Source organism: Lipotes vexillifer, unplaced genomic scaffold (genome assembly GCF_000442215.2).
Source record: "Lipotes vexillifer unplaced genomic scaffold, Lipotes_vexillifer_v1.1 scaffold387, whole genome shotgun sequence".
NCBI lineage: Eukaryota > Metazoa > Chordata > Mammalia > Artiodactyla > Lipotidae > Lipotes > Lipotes vexillifer.
In genome coordinates this window covers 4732605-4748358 of record NW_006795399.1, presented here as the reverse complement: position 1 = coordinate 4748358, position 15754 = coordinate 4732605, and the positions used below count along the sequence as shown (strand labels likewise).

The 15754-nt window shown below is 43.9% G+C and overlaps 1 protein-coding gene across 2 annotated transcripts in view; it reads left to right on the top strand.

Annotated features, from left to right (window-relative positions):
- Positions 1-11294: 11294 nt before the first annotated feature.
- COPZ1 (coat protein complex I subunit zeta 1) overlaps positions 11295-15754 on the top strand; it is a 19830-nt gene continuing 15370 nt past the window's right edge. The window contains exon 1 of one of the 2 annotated variants that reach the window (XM_007467785.1): positions 11295-11339. In XM_007467785.1, coding sequence (XP_007467847.1) covers positions 11322-11339 — 18 coding nt within the window. In that variant the 5' untranslated portion in view covers positions 11295-11321. The remainder of the gene's footprint in view (positions 11340-15754) is intronic. The other variant, XM_007467786.1, reaches the window with a different exon arrangement.

Here is a 15754-nt window from a genome sequence, read left to right as displayed (position 1 = left end):
CCACGTGCCACAACTACAGAGCTTGCACGCCTCAACGACAGAGCCCATGTGGTTCAAAATACAGAGCCCGTGCACTCGAGCCCGCGCCACACCTAGGGAGAAACCCGAGTGGACCGCTTGCTGTAAGGAAAAGACCCCACATGCCTCAACAAAGATCCCGTATGCCTCAACTAAGACCCTACGCAGCCAAATAATAATAATAATGATAATAATAATAGGGAAAATAAATAAGTAAAATAAATGCCACACAAACTAAAATGAATAAAGAGCTAAATTGGTTCAAATAAATAATATTAAAAAAAAAAGGGTGAGCCTTGCTTTTGGGCAGACGCATGTATAAACGTGATGTGATATGAGAATGGATAAGTTACATTCGGGGAAACAGAGAAAAAGGAGCAGCTAACTTTCTCAATGAAGGCCTCAGGGAGGAGGTAACCTTTCAACTAGTCTTGAAAAAAGAAGAATCTGAATTTTCTAGGGAGAAAAATGGGGGACAGAATTCTGGGAAGAAGAAACAATATGTGTAAATACATAGCTGTGGGGGAAAAGTCTATAATGGTTTGATCAGTTACAGAGCCTGGAAGTCCAGGGGTATAAAAGGAGGTTTGGGTGGAGGGGAAGTTTCCCACACTTTCCTGGGACAGTAGGGTAGGTCATGGTGACCAGGCTCAGGGCCCACTCCCTGCCAGGAGTCTAGTTGCCTATCAAAGTTCTCAGATAGTCCTTTCCTTCCCAGGACCCTGGGGCAGGTTGGTCTGGCCTCCCCTGGGAAGACTCAGAGGGCTTTCCTGAGGTGCTTCCAGTCTCTTGGAGTGACCATCTTTGCCAAACCAACAAGAAGGGAGCATCCTGGGATTGTCTTCACTGTGTGAGCCCGGGTCCCTTTGATTCCCCAAGTCTCACGTATGGTGATGGAGAGCCAGGATGAGGGTTGTCTAATTTGCTCAGTGTCTCTGGGCCACTTCCCAAATTCTCTGGTGTTGAAAGTTCTTCCCCTGAAGGCTGTCTCCACACCAGGGCCTCCCACTCTCCCTGGTTCTTGTCTGTGCTCTTTCTGGTTGCAGCTGAAACCACGTTCCTAGCCTGGTTGCTGCTATCTCTGGCCTTGTTTTCCCCAAAGAGATCATTTGCCAGAGGATGAGACACCCACGGGGAGGAAGGTCAAGGGCTCCTGGGCCACATCATCCCCCAAATATCAGCTTCCCTTTTCCAGAATGGAGAGAGAGAAAAAAGAGAGATCCATCTGAGGATTGGTGGAGAGCCAGCCTCTCAGTCGTCCAGACAGGAAATGAAAAGCAGACTTCATTGCTTTTCTCTCTCTGGTGGGAGGAGAGATGGAAAGAAGGAAGAAGGGAAAACCAAGGGTTGGAAAAGAAGAGTGAGCTGGAGCAATTCAATCCAGATAAAATCCTCTGAAACTGAAAGTAAGTATTCCCTTGTGGTCCAGTGTTTAGGACTCGGCACTTTCACTGCCAGGGTCTGGGTTTGAACTAAGATTCTGCAAGCTGTGAGACATGGCCAAAAAAAACCATTCTCTGTTTACCATCTGCCTTTCCTTCTCATACCCTAACACCCCTCCTCCCATCCTAATACCTTCCTGCCTCAAGGACCTCTAAACCATTTGTACTATTTCTAATTTTATTTTTAAAATAACCCATCCACTCCCCTTCATATCCAGAACTATAAACTTGTAGACACTGTAAGCTTCCTTGCCCCTCTCCATCTCCACTGAACTTTCCTGGAAAGCAAAACAAAACCAAACAAAACATTTCTGGTTAAGTCCAACAATTCAGCTTCTCCACATCTATACCTGGGCAGCTAAATATTGATGGAGGAAATCTCAGAATCTTGCTGAGTAGCATACTTCAAATTTCTGCCTCCCAAACTCAACATTGCCAAATAATTCTATAGTTCCCTAGTAAATTCTTTTCCTACTCTGCTCAATAACTATTTCACACTTTCTCTCTTCCAAAATCTCCAACACCCCCTCCACTTGCCTCTCAGCAGGTGACCTTGCCCACATTTCATTGATAAAATAGATGCAATTAGATGAGACTGCCCTATCTTTCCAATACCAAATCTACCAGCTTACTTGCATCTACATGCTTGACCTTCTACCTTATTAAGATGAAAGAAGTAACCCTGTTCCTAGCCATACCCTCTCAGCTCTGTGAAGAGCTGAGAAAATTAGATTCCTCTGAGTGCATAGCTAACGTTCAATTCTGCACCACAGCAAAGTGCTGCCGACTGCATGGATTCGGTCATGAGGAAGAATGATAAAATAATTCAGAGGTATGGCTGAATCACAAGGTGGCAGTCTTAAGAGTTCATCCAGGTAGAACTCCCCACCCATTCCCTTGGATGAAAACAGCAGCTATATAATCCCAGGAAGCTTCTTCTTTACGTCTTAAGTTCCATCATAGCTGTATGTTGGGGAGACACTTCCTACACCTCTGAGACAAAGCCAGACTGTTATCAGGTCAGAAAGATGCTACCTTCTTCTGTTGTCTCCTTAAGACCTGCTTCACTGTCAGGGAGTGCCCCACTGAGCACCCAAGACTTGAGGGAGGTGTCCTCACCAGTCATCCTGTAGAGGGCATGTGCCCACATCTCCAGGCCATAAACTGTAGCTGCCAACACTGCTGTCTGTGATTTCCGCTGTTTGTGCTGTTTCCCATTCTGCAGTGGCTGGAGTAGAAGCCATCTATGATTGCTTTAGCAAGAGGCAGAGCAAGCCCTGGGCTAGGAGTTAGAGTGCTCAGCTAATAGAAATGCATTCATCTCCTTTGGCTTTTTGGTTTTTTTGTTTTTGGCTGCAGGAGGCTTGAGAGATCTTAGTTCCCCAACCAGGGATTGACCCCGGGCCATGGCAGTGAAAGCGCCGAGTCCTAACCACTGGACCACCAGGGAATTCCCTTATTTATTTATTTAAAAATTTTTAAAATTTATTTATTTTTATTGAGTACAGTTCCCTGTGCTATACAGCAGGTCCTTGTTGGTTATCTATTTTATATAGAGTAGTGTGTATATGCTAATCCCAAACTCCTAATTTATCCCTTCCCCCACTCCTTTCCGCTTTGGTAACCATAAGTTTGTTTTCTGTGTCTCTGGGTCCATTTCTGTTTTGTACATAAGTTCATTTGTATCATTTTTCTTTTAGATTCCACATATAAGCGATATCATATATTTGTCTTTCTTGGTCTGATTTACTTCACTTAGTGTGATAATCTCTAGGTCCATCCATGTCGCTGCAATGGCATTATTTCATCCTTTTTTATGGCTAATATTGCATTGTATTGGGTCTTTGTTGCTGCACGCAGGCTTTCTCTAGTTGCAGTGAGCGGGGGCTACTCTGTTGCGGTGCGCGGGCTTCTCATTGCAGTGGCTTCTCTTGTTGTGGAGCACGGGCTCTAGGCACGTGGGCTTCAGTAGTTGTGGCGCACGGGCTTAATTGCTCCGCGGCATGTGGTATCTTCCCGGACCAGAGAACAAAGCCGTGTCCCCTGCATTGGCAGGCGTAGTCTTATCCACTGCACCACCAGGGAAGCCCTATACCACATCTTTTTTATCCATTTATCTGTCGATGGACATTTAGGTTGCTTCCATGTCTTGGCTTTTACAAATAGTGCCTCAATGAACATTGGGGTGCATGTATCTTTATTATTATTATTATTATATATTTATTAATTTTTGGCTGCGTTGGGTCTTAGTTGCAGCACTCGGGCTCTTTGTTGTGGTGCGTGGACTCCTCTCTAGTTGTGGCGCGTGGGCTCCAGAGTGTGTGGGTTCTGTAGTTGCGGTGCGCTGGCTTAGTTACCCTGTGGCATGTGGGATCTTAGGTCATTGACCAGGGATTGAACCAGCGTCCCCTGCATTGCAAGACGGATTCTCAACCACTGGACCACCAGGGAAGTCCCTATCTTTTTTTAAAATTTATTTATTTTTTGCGGTACACAGGCCTCTCACTGTTGTGGCCTCTCCCGTTGCGGAGCACAGGCTCCGGACGCGCGTGCTCAGCGGCCATGGCTCACGGGCCCAGCCGCTCCACGGCACGTGGGATCTTCCTGGACCGGGGCACGAACCTGCGGGTCCCCTGCATCGGCAAGCGGACTCTCAACTACTGTGCCACCAGGGAAGCCCCCCTATCTTTTCGAATTATAGCTTTCTTTGGATATTTGCCCAGGAATAGGATTGCAGGATTATATGGTAACTCAGTTTTTAGTTTTTTAAGGAACCTCCATACTGTTCTCCATAGTGGATGTACCAATTTACATTCCCACCAACAGTGTAGGAGGGTTCCCTTTTCTCCACGCCCTCTCCAGCATTTGTTATTTGTAGACTTTTTGATGATGGCCACTGTGACTGGTGTGAGGTGATACCTCATTATAGTTTTGATTTGCATTTCTCTAATAATTAGTGATTATTATTAGTTGAACATCTTTTCATGTGCCAAACAGAGAATCTTCTTTCCTAAACATCACTGGAGAAATATTGACAACTTTTTGTTGTTGTTGTTGAGGAGGGGAATTCTTTTTTTTTTTTTTTAATTTATTTAATTAATTTATTTTTGGCTGCATTGGGTCTTCGTTGCTGTGCACGGGCTTTCTCTAGTTGCAGCGAGTGGGAGCTACTCTTTGTTGGGGTGCGCGGGCTTCTCATTGCGGTGGCTTCTTTTGTTGTGGAGCACAGGCTCTAGGCGCACAGGCTTCAGTAGTTGTGACTCGCAGACTCAGTAGTTGTGGCTCGCGGGCTCTAGAGCGCAGGCTCAGTAGTTGTGGCGCATGGGCTTAGTTGCTCCGCTGCATGTGGGATCTTCCCAGACCAGGGATCGAACCCGTGTCCCCAGCACTGGCAGGCGGATTCTTAACCACTGCGCCACCAGGAAAGCCAAGGAGGGGAATTCTATGCAGACTATCTCCTTCTATGAAGACAAAGTACAATTCAGATGATTAGGTTTCAGCTTCAGTCAATCTTGTGAACTGTGTATGGCCCTAGGCAATTTGAGTCACTTTTCTGAGTCTCTGGTTCCATTCTAGAATGGAAAAACAGAACAAAAACTCCTCTCACTATCTCTCTCTGAGGACATGAAATACGGTTCCTTCCACACTTAGGTTTATGTTAGAGTGGCAAGAGATAGAAACATAGTTGGTTTTTTTTTTTTTTTCTTTAAGAGGATCCAAACCTCAGCGTGAATTCCCAGAAGCTGATTTTGGTCAATTAATTCATCTTGGGAGAGCCCACTTATGATGACTAAACTTAAAAGAGCATGATATATAAGCCATACAGTTCATTTACAGAGTTCGACATGAAACTTACAGTAGCCTAGGCAATTCTATTGACTGATCGAAATAGTTGGCAATTTTGGAAGTCAAATATTGTAATTAGAAGGTTGTTTAGTGAACAAGTGATTCAAATTAGCTGGATAATTTTAATGTCTAATAGAACTGCATCCCTCACCTTTGTAAATATATAAGATATTCACTTGGCCAAACGGAATGCTCTTCCCTAAACATTGCAGGAGACATAGTGACAAAAAAAAATTTTTTTTTTTTGGTTGGAGAGGGAGAATTCTATGCAGATTATCTTTCCCTTCTATGAAGACAAGTTACAAATCAATTGATTGGGTTTCAGCTCCAGCCAAGTTAATATAACTGATTCTGTTTATGTTCACTTAAGCCATTTTATTATAATTGATCGGGTTAGAGTCTGATTGTGTTAGGGCTTCAGCCATTTTACTTTAAGTGATTAGGCTGCTAGAGCTTTAGATATGTTGATAGAATTATGCTTTCCTGGGCTTCCCTGGTGGTGCAGTGGTTAAGAATCCGCCTGCCAATGCAGGGAACACGGGTTCAAGCCCTGGTCCGGGAAGATCCCACATGCCGCAGAGCAGCTGGGCCCATGTGCCACAATTACTGAGGCCCAGGTACCTAGAGCCCATGCTCCGCAACAAGAGAAGCCACCACAATGAGAAGCTTGCGCGCCACAACGAAGAGTAGCCCCTGCTCGCTGCAGCTAGAGAAAGCCTGATGCAGCAACGAAGACCCAAAGCAGCCAAAAATAAATAAATAAAATAAATTAAAAAAAAAAAAAAAAAAAAAAAAAAAGGCTCCCCTCAGGTTCTTGCTTTTTAAGGGCTTCCCTGGTGGCGCAGTGGTTGAGAGTCCGCCTGCCGATGCAGGGGACGCGGGTTCGTGCCCTGGTCCGGGAGGATCCCACATGCCGCGGAGCGGCTGGGCACGTGAGCCATGGCCGCTGAGCCTGCGCGTCCGGAGCCTGTGCTCCGCAACGGGAGAGGCCGCAGCAGTGAGAGGCCCGCGTACCGCAAAAAAAAAAAGTGAGGGCACTTCTCCACAATGTGGAGCACTCCAAACTGTGCAACATAGTGGAATTGCCCCCAGCCTCCTTTTCAGTTTTCATTTTCTCCATGACACTTATCACTACCTAACCTCCTATAGAGTTTACTTATTTCTTTGGTTATTGTCTGCTTCTGCTTCCCAACTAGAATGCAAGTTTCACGATACTTGTTTGTTTTGTATCCCAGAATGAAAGCCTGGCCCACTGATAGCATTCAATAAATATTTGTTGAATGAGTGAATGAATAGAAAGAAACATTTACTCATGATTAGAGTCTTACTTTTTAATGAATAAAATGGAATCATACCACATAAATTCCTCTGCAACTTTTCTTTTTCTTTTTTTTTTTTTTTTGACTCACTGCTAGGCATGTGGGATCCCCCAACCAGGGATCGAATCCACGCCCCCTGTAGTGGAAGGGCAGGGTCTTAACCACTGGACCACCAGGGAAGTTCCCCTCTGCAACTTATTTTTGTCATTTAACATGCCATTGCCATTTCTCCAGATAAATGCAACAGCTCTAACATACATTTTTTATAAACTGCATATTATTCTACAGTCCAGGTGTACAATAATTTATTCAGCTATTCCCCTATTGATAGACAATAATTTTTTTTTTAACCATTATAAACAATGTTGCAATATGTGTTCTTATGTATGTATCATTATGAGCTGGCTGTGTTTTTAATTCTCTAGGAGAGGATGTGTCCACGTTTAATTTTACAGGATATTGCCATAATACTTCCCAAGAGTTCCCACTCCCACAATCATCTGGTGCCACTACAGCAGCTACCTAAGTTTGCATTCAAGGTGTTTCACAATCTGGCTACCTTTCCAGTTTCCTCCCCAGCTTCTTTCCCATTTCTTTATTTGAATCCTCTGTCCCATGAAATCAATCCCTCAAAGATTTACACAACCGTGAAGACATTATATTAAGTGAAATAAGCCGGACACACAAGGACAAATATTATATGATTTCACTTACTTAAGGTACTAGAACAGTCAAATTCGTAGAGACAGAAGTAGAATAGTGGTCACCAAAGGCTGGGGAGGGGGAGGGAGAATGAAGAGTCATTGCTTATGGGTTCAGAGCTTCAGTTTGTGATAATAAAAAGTTCTGGAGATGGAGAGTGGTGATGGTTGTGTAACAATATGAATATACTTAATGCCACTGAACTTTACACTTAAAAATGGTTAAAATGGCAACTTTTATGTTATTAATAAAAATAAATGAAAATATTTTAATTAATTTTACAATTTAAAAAGTGAAAAAAAATTGCGTACACATCCCAGCCAGCCTCTATCCCTTTGTTCATACCAAACCCTACCTATCATTCCATCAATGCATGAATGAATCAAGTCCTAACTCAACACCTCCTTTTCTCCTGAACTTTGACATCTCCACCCCCAACTCCCCAGGGATCACTTCCTTCTCAATATCTGTGCCCCTTATCTGGCATTTAATCCTAAATTCCCCTTTGATATTGCTCATTCTTCTTTATATTTTGCATTTTCACAAATATTCATTCCATTCAGTAAACACTGTTTGAGTATTTACGATTTGAGGGCTAGGTGCTAAGGAAATAAAATGAATGGGACAAAGCACTGCCCCAGATGGCAAGTCTGATGACTTAGATTGATGTATTACAACATGACTATGACCAGAGCCATGGTTGGCAGCAAGGAGGAAGTGTCCAACTCCACCTGGGGATATCATGGAAGGCTTCATGGGAGAGGATATTGATTGATTGTATCCTATAAAAAAATAGCTTAGTTTTCTCCTTTTGAAATAGCACCCACACATTTTTTTTTTTTTTTTGCGGTACGTGGGCCTCTCACTGTTGTGGCCTCTCCCGTTGCGGGGCACAGGCTCTGGACGCGCAGGCTCAGCGGTCATGGCTCCCGGGCCCAGCCGCTCCGCGGCATGTGGGATCTTCCCAGACTGGGGCACGAACCCGTGTCCCCTGCATCAACAGGTGGACGCTCAAACACTGCGCCACCAGGGAAGCCCTACCCACACATTTAAAAAATTTTATGTATTTATTTTTGGCTGCATTGGATCTTCATTGCTGCGCGCGGGCTTTCTCTAGTTGCGCCGAGCGGGGGCTGCTCTTCATTGTGGTGCGAGGGCTTCCAGGGAATTCCCCAGCACCCACACATTTTAGGACACCTGTAAAACATGGAAATAAGCTTTCCTGGTGGCGCAGTGGTTAAGAATCTGCCTGCCAATGCAAGGGACTATGGGTTCGAGTCCTGGTCCGGGAAGATCCCACATGCCGCAGAGCAGCTAAGCCCGTGCACCACAACTACTAAGGCTGCACTCTAGAGCCTATGAGCCACAACTACTGAGCCCACGCGCCACAACTACTGAAGCCCATGAGCCTAGACCCAGTGCTCCGCAACGAGAGAAGCCACCGAAATGAGAAGCCCTCACACCACAACGAAGAGTAGCCCCTGCTTGCCACAACTAGAGAAAGCCGCGCATGGCAATGAAGAAATTAATTAATTAATTAATTTTAAAAAAAGAAAATACGGAAACATTGAAAAGAGTCCTAGCACTTCAAAACAGCCACTGGTTACATTTTGGTGTATTTACTTCCAGTCTTCTCCTCCACATATTTTTAATAAACTGCTTGTAACCATATATACATGATTTTATCCTATGTGGGTATATAGAGAGAGTAGGGAGAGGGCAACATGCATTTTCCATTTGATTGGTTCTTAAAGGTTTTCCAGGTGAAGAGGAGAGGGAAGCAGGAACAGCAATGACCGTAGAGCTTTAATGCTAGGTAGGGCCCGAAAAAACTCTCGTCTGGGGCTTGCCTGGTGGCGCAGTGGTTGAGAGTCCGCCTGCCGATGCAGGGGACACAGGTTTGTTCCCCGGTCTGGGAAGATCCCACATGCCGCGGAGCAGCTGGGCCTGTGAGCCATGGCCGCTGAGCACGCGCGTCCGGAGCCTGTCCTCCGCAACGGGAGAGGCCACAACAGTGAGAGGCCCGTGTACTGCAAAAAACAAAAACAAAAACAAAAAACAAAAAAAAAACTCTGGTCTGAGCCTCCCCATTTTCCAAAAGTGGCAGCTGTAGTCCAGAGAGGGTACAAGGACTTTATTAAGGCAAAATCACAACAAGAACTAATGTCTCCTATCCAGCCAGTTGTCTTCCCTCCACAGCACATTTACTCAAGAGGCTGGAGAGCTAAGAATCAGCCATCTTCTGGAACAATGTCTGACTGTTAAAATTTGTCAGTTACTCCACAAAGAAAGAGGAGCCAACCCCCTCCCCCAAACCAACCACATCACATATTTTTCCTCCTCGTGGTCCCTATAGAATATCTGGCACTGGTATAGGGTACTTCAGGTAGGACTGGGATACAGGGAGGCTGTATCACAGGTCAGAGGAGTGGATTGTGGGTTAGAGCATGGTTTTAGAACCAGACCTCCTATGCCCAAATGTATAGCTGTCAATTAATAGTTGTATGGCCTAAGTAAATTATTTAACTGCTCTGAGCTCCACTTTTCTCATTTGTAAAATGGGAGTAATAACCATCTACTTCATAAGTTTTTAAAAAAATATATTAAATAATGTATTCAAAGATTTAGCATGTGCCTGGTACATAGTAAGTGGTCAATAAATGTTAGTATTATCATTAAACTGCCAAGCCAAGGACTATCTTGTGATTCCAGGCACAATGCTAAATGTTTGAATGACTCCTCATGGGAATAGATAAAGGATATACCCTTGCTTGTTCCAGATTTGGGGCTTGTCACCTGGGACTTTACCAGAAAATCATATATCTTCCTTCATAGCATATGTTAGCTCTGTAGTTTGTTTTGTATTGTTCTATACTTTTCTCTTAGGCACTCTGACTCTGCTCTGAAATTATTAGAAAGACTCCTGGGTTTGGATGCTCTTCTTGGAGAGCTCCTAAAGACATAATTTTTAGAGATGGAAGAAAAAAAAAAACCCACAAAAACCTTTGGGGGACAATATAACGCAATAGAAGGTGTCGCTGACCTAAGGGGGGGTCAGGGGCCAAGGAACTGAGGGGTGGGGGAAAGCTAAACTTCATCAAAATTCTTCCCTATTGTGAAATCTCTGCATTCAGTAAACTTCTCTTTTCTCATTTTGCAACGGTTTGTCCCTACTGGAAAACCGCAGGCCTTGTTCCCTATACCCTTCCTTATCCTGGACTCTTTATCCCTTTGTCCTTCCTACTCTCCCCTCTCTAGTCTCCAAAGCTCTAACATCCCGTTTCACGTCCGGCCAAAGAAAATCTGCTTTTAGAAACTCCCTGGGTCAAGCAAAGTCTAGGACTCCACCTCAGGAAGATTGTTACTGTTAGCAATCAACCTCTAGAGGCCTTGGTTTATCTAAATAACACGCTGGGCATCTTGTGCCTTTACTCAATGGCTGTGCAGACTTTCTGCGAGTATGCTGAAGGGGATCTGAGCGAGTCTGAAGGAAGAGCTAGCAGTGTTTCCCAAAGCAACCGTGGACATCAGGGACCTGATGGAGGCTCTGGAATGGGGATTAGGGTAGGATTCCGTCGAGAGCTGCCTGTGTTAAGGGCTAAAGAGACACAGCGCTCCCTAAAGGGAGTGCGAATTAAAGTTGCTAAATCCGGCCGACGATATCATGTGCCCTCAGCCCGGCCAATTGAAAATTAATCATCGCTTCCTCTGTTCCCCATGGAAACAACCCCGCCCCACTGACCCTCTCGCCCCATTTATTAGTGAGTTTTTGTTGTTTTATTGAGTGTTTAAACTGACAATCAAATATCTGCGCCTTCTGGCTGGACACCTTGCTTCCGCTAAGTAAGCTAGTACACTGATTGGTTAATACAGTAATAGCTGACACCTGGGAGCCCAATAACCTTCATTGTGGGCGGGATCTAATGAAGACTTAGGGCCAATCAGCGGCGGCGTTGTCTCTGCGGCTCCACGTCGGCACCAGCTGCGGGGCAAGATGGAGGCGCTGATTTTGGTAGGAGCTAGGGGGGCGGTCGAGGTGCTGCGATGTCCAGAGGGGCCGGGAGTCGGGGTTCAGCCTGAGTGGGAGGGGGTAGAAAGGGGAGTTCCGGGTAATCCTCGGGGTCCGAACGTTCTGCCGGTCCCTGGAATAAGCGTGTGGCCTAGTGCAGGAGCTAAAGCCTCGGTTTAGAGTAGGAAGCTCTGCCGGGGAGAGGGCAGAGTCAGTGGAAAGTTGAAGGGGAGCACATGGAGTCCTTAGGACACATAGGATCATGAGCATACAGGATTGGGGTCCTTCAGTTTCCCTCTGATTATGATCATTGTGGATGATATTCTGATTTGAGTTTACCCAAAACTCCAAACTCGCCTCAAATTGTCAGAATAGAGTGCAGGTGTTTGTCATCACAGGCTCCTCCTGGTAGTTGTCACAGCGTGACTCTCCGTTGATAATCCCCTGTCATATTCCTTCAAAAAACACGATTTTCTTCTTCGGCTTCCTACTATGTAGAGTTGTCATCATGAGGAATCAGTATGCCATCAGAGTTCTGGAATACCTGATAGAGTCAGCATGGATTGTGGAATATTTTTCCTTATTCTCGACTCCTTATTCTGTTCTCCTTTCTCTCTTCATTTAAACTTTGGGAATTCTTATTGTAGGATCTGGGATGCCCACTATTCCTCTGGTTATATAAGAATTTTGGTGGCTAAAGGGCGCCTTTTCGCTCCCCTGTCCATGTGATCCTTTTCTCTTGTTCAAAAAAGTAAAATACTATTACCCTTTCTTTAGAACTGAACCAGAGCGTATCTCTCAAAAAAGCGCCCCTCCTCCTTTTCAGTTTGGGGATTTTAGCATATATATACACGTGGATGTAGGAATTTAGCTCCCAGCTCCTTCCTTGATTGAGTTGAACTCTAGGCCTTTTTTTTTTTTTCCTTCAGCTCTTCACATGTACACACCCAGATCCTCATCAGGTAAAAGAGAATAACAGGTTTCAATTCCCCTCTTTCAAAATGGCAAAGATAGGGATAATTCCTTCCCATCATATGGGTTGGTTAAGTCTAGGTAGAAAGCTTTAAAATCTTATTAAAGACATTTTCTGTACCAAGCAGTTAACCAGTATTCTTTTTTTTTTGCACATGAATATTTATAGCAGCTTTATCACAATAGCTAAACAGTGGAAACAACTCAAATGTCCATCTCCTGAATGGATAAACAAAATGTGGCATATCCATACAATGGAATACAATTTGGCAATAAAAAGAAATAAAGCACTGATACATGCTGCAACATGGATAACCTTGAAAACATGCTAAGTGAAAGAAGCCAGTTACAAAAGACCACATAGTATATGATTTCATTTATATCAAATGTCTAGAGTAGGCAAATGTGTAGAGAGAAAACAGATTAGTAATTGCCTAGTGCTAGTGGGAGGAGAATAGTGATGGGGAGTGATTGCCAGTGTGTATGGGGTTTCCCTGGGGTGATAAAAGTGTTCTAAACTTAGATTATGGTGAGAGTTGCATAACTTTATGAATATACTAAATACAGTTGAATTGTACACTTTAAATGAGTAAATGGTATGTGAATTATATATTTTTTAATTCTTGAATTTTATTTGATTTATTTTTTTATACAGCAGGTGCTTATTAGTTATCTATTTCATACATATTAGTGTATATATGTCAATCCCAATCTCCCAATTCATCCCCCCCCACCCCCCCCCCCCCCCCATTAACCAGTATTCTTAACCAGTTAACAGACTGGGATAAATTCTAGGGAATTAGTTTCTTTGGAAGTTTAAGAAATTTTTAGACTGCCCTCTAGATCTGTTTAGAAGGGAGCCTGCCTAGAGGTAAAGGAGTGAGGGCGATATTACTTGAGGAGCCCTTTTAACAAGGGATTTGTGTGTAGTGCTGAACTGAGGGAGTTACATGTGAAAGTCTCACATTTTCTCTTACCTCAATTCTTGTCTCTGCTTCCTCAGCGAAGTCTGTTTCAACCTGCTTCTTCCTTATATCCATTTTAATCTATACCTAAGATGCTGCATTTACAGATCCTTGCTGACCTGGTCAGGTACCTCTGAAGTTTGCTCTAGAAACCTTACTGATTCTTTGTCATGAGGAACCTGTTCGATGGGGTAAGGGGAAACGAAGGTTTAGGGCAAAGAGCTTCCTCAAGGAAGCACACAATCAAGAGTAGGATTAGTTTTCGACTCCTAAGCCTCCCAGACCAAGTGTCTCTCTGATGTTATCTCATCATGGGCTTTCCACGTCTTCAATATGCCAAATTGTACTTTCGGCTATCAGTTATATAAAGCTTTTGTTGGGGACAAAGTACCAATAGGTATCATTTCTTGTGCTGGTCACCAGAGTTCTTAGGATATTAAATTAGTATTTTCCTTCCTCTGTGTCAGCCCTTCCCAACATCTCTGTGTGTGTGTGTGTGTGTGTGTGTGTGTGTGTGCTGTTTACTATTTTCAATATATTTTGGGCCCCCAATTAAGAATTTATGTACCTTTCTCACCACTCCAGGCCTTCTCAACTGGAGTTCCAGGGGAGAATTAAGCTCTAATGCCCTAAGGCATCATTGTATGTAATGGATCAGCTTCTCTGTTTACACAGTGACACTAGTTTTGTACTATCCTTGGGAGAAGTGACAAAATAGTATTTAAATAATTTTCAGTATTCCGTGGTTGGTTGAGAATCAGGTGGTATTTCCTAAATTTTTATTTCTCTTCTCACTACCCTCACATACTGGCCCACGAAATTTAGCTCCATCTGGTTCAGAATCACCCTTCCTTACTGTTCCTTTTTATCTCAATCGCTCTGTGTACTCAGCGGCATCCCCTAATTCTTAGGTCACCATCTTTGTTATGAAAAGTATAACGAATTCCCTGGAGTTTTACCTTAGCTCTCTTCTGAGCTAAAGAGTTTACTGTGCCTGGATAGTATCTAACAAAACACTCCTTAGAGAGGGCAGATACCTTCTAAAGTTCCTTTAGGCTTCCTCCTCTCACATTTCTGTTTCCTGGTTTGGCTGGCCCTCTGGGGAAACCTGATCAAAGCATATTCTTGTCTCCTCACCTCTACAAGACACATAGCCACAGGATGTTTAGAAGAAGGGAAGAGTAAGCTAGAGGGGGGCAAGAAGAACCATCATTTGAAATTTGATCTGATTATGGGAATTTCTAAATGCCAATAGGTTCCCTTCATTTAGGTACTTTACAGTGGGTGGCGTTTCTTTCTTGAATTAGGTAATCCAGCCCTGCCTTTCAAGCAGATTTGTCTGATCTTTCTGGGGTCTCTTTTCATCTCCTTCCATTCCCAGTGCTTGATAATAATGCCCCCAGCCCGCATCTTTGGACTCAGCTTCCTCTTTCCTGCTGTCTTCTGCTGGTACTCTCTTAGTTGTGAATAGAGAGGGATCTCTGCAGGTAACCATTCTCCATTAATAACCTATGGAATCTTAAAGATAATGACTTATCCCCTTCCTCCTTCCCCTCTTTACCCTTTTTTTCCTCAAAACTGAATTACTCTAGCAGTCTAGATCCTTACATCTTTCCTCATAGGTTTCATTTTTCCTAATCCTCTCTGGATTCACTTTCTGATTGCTTTTCCAGTGCTTTTTGGACTAGACTTCTTAATTTTATTCTTACTCTCCCCTTAATAAATTTCTATCCTAAAACAATGACCAGATCCTGAATTCTAAGCCTCATTCAAAAATCAGGGCATCCAGAGTGCACAAGAGTATGTGTATGTATGGAGGAAGAAACTGCAGAATACATCAGTGACTCTTAAAGGTTCCATATTGCTCTGTAGCCTTTGCTTCCTGAATCATCTTAATGGGGCTTTTGTTAAATTCTTCTGGCACTAACAGTAGAGGTACTTGGCCTAAATGCCCCCTCCCCCTGCTCTGGGCAAAGGTATCAATTACATTAAGCCCCCAAAGCACTCCCATCTCGTTCCTGGCAGTCCCCTGTGCCCCTCTCCCAGCTGCGTCCTTGCCGGTGCCTGGCCCGTCCATTTCGTTAGGAGAAGCGATCTCCTCGTTCCTGCACTGTGGAGATATATTTCTCAGCTAGGGCGCGAGCAGTGCCAGCACTGCCCCCGGTGAGGTCCCTGGCAACCATAAAAATTTTTATTGTGATTATGTTGGTGTCGGGGTGTCCATCTGGGTTATTGCACACCTAGTTTAATTGATTGAAGTTTAATTTATTGACACTTCAAATTAAATGATCAGAATAAACTGTGCTGTTACTCTGGCCGGCTTGTTTTAATGGTTGATTGCTGGAAGCAGACCTCGGCTTGAACTAAAACCCCTAAAGAGCAATTGACGCTGCTTCTAACTCTCCCCATGTTCTGCCCTCCAAGAAGACCTCGTTATAGATTTCCGACGTATTTATATATATATTTTTCCCTCTCCTTCAC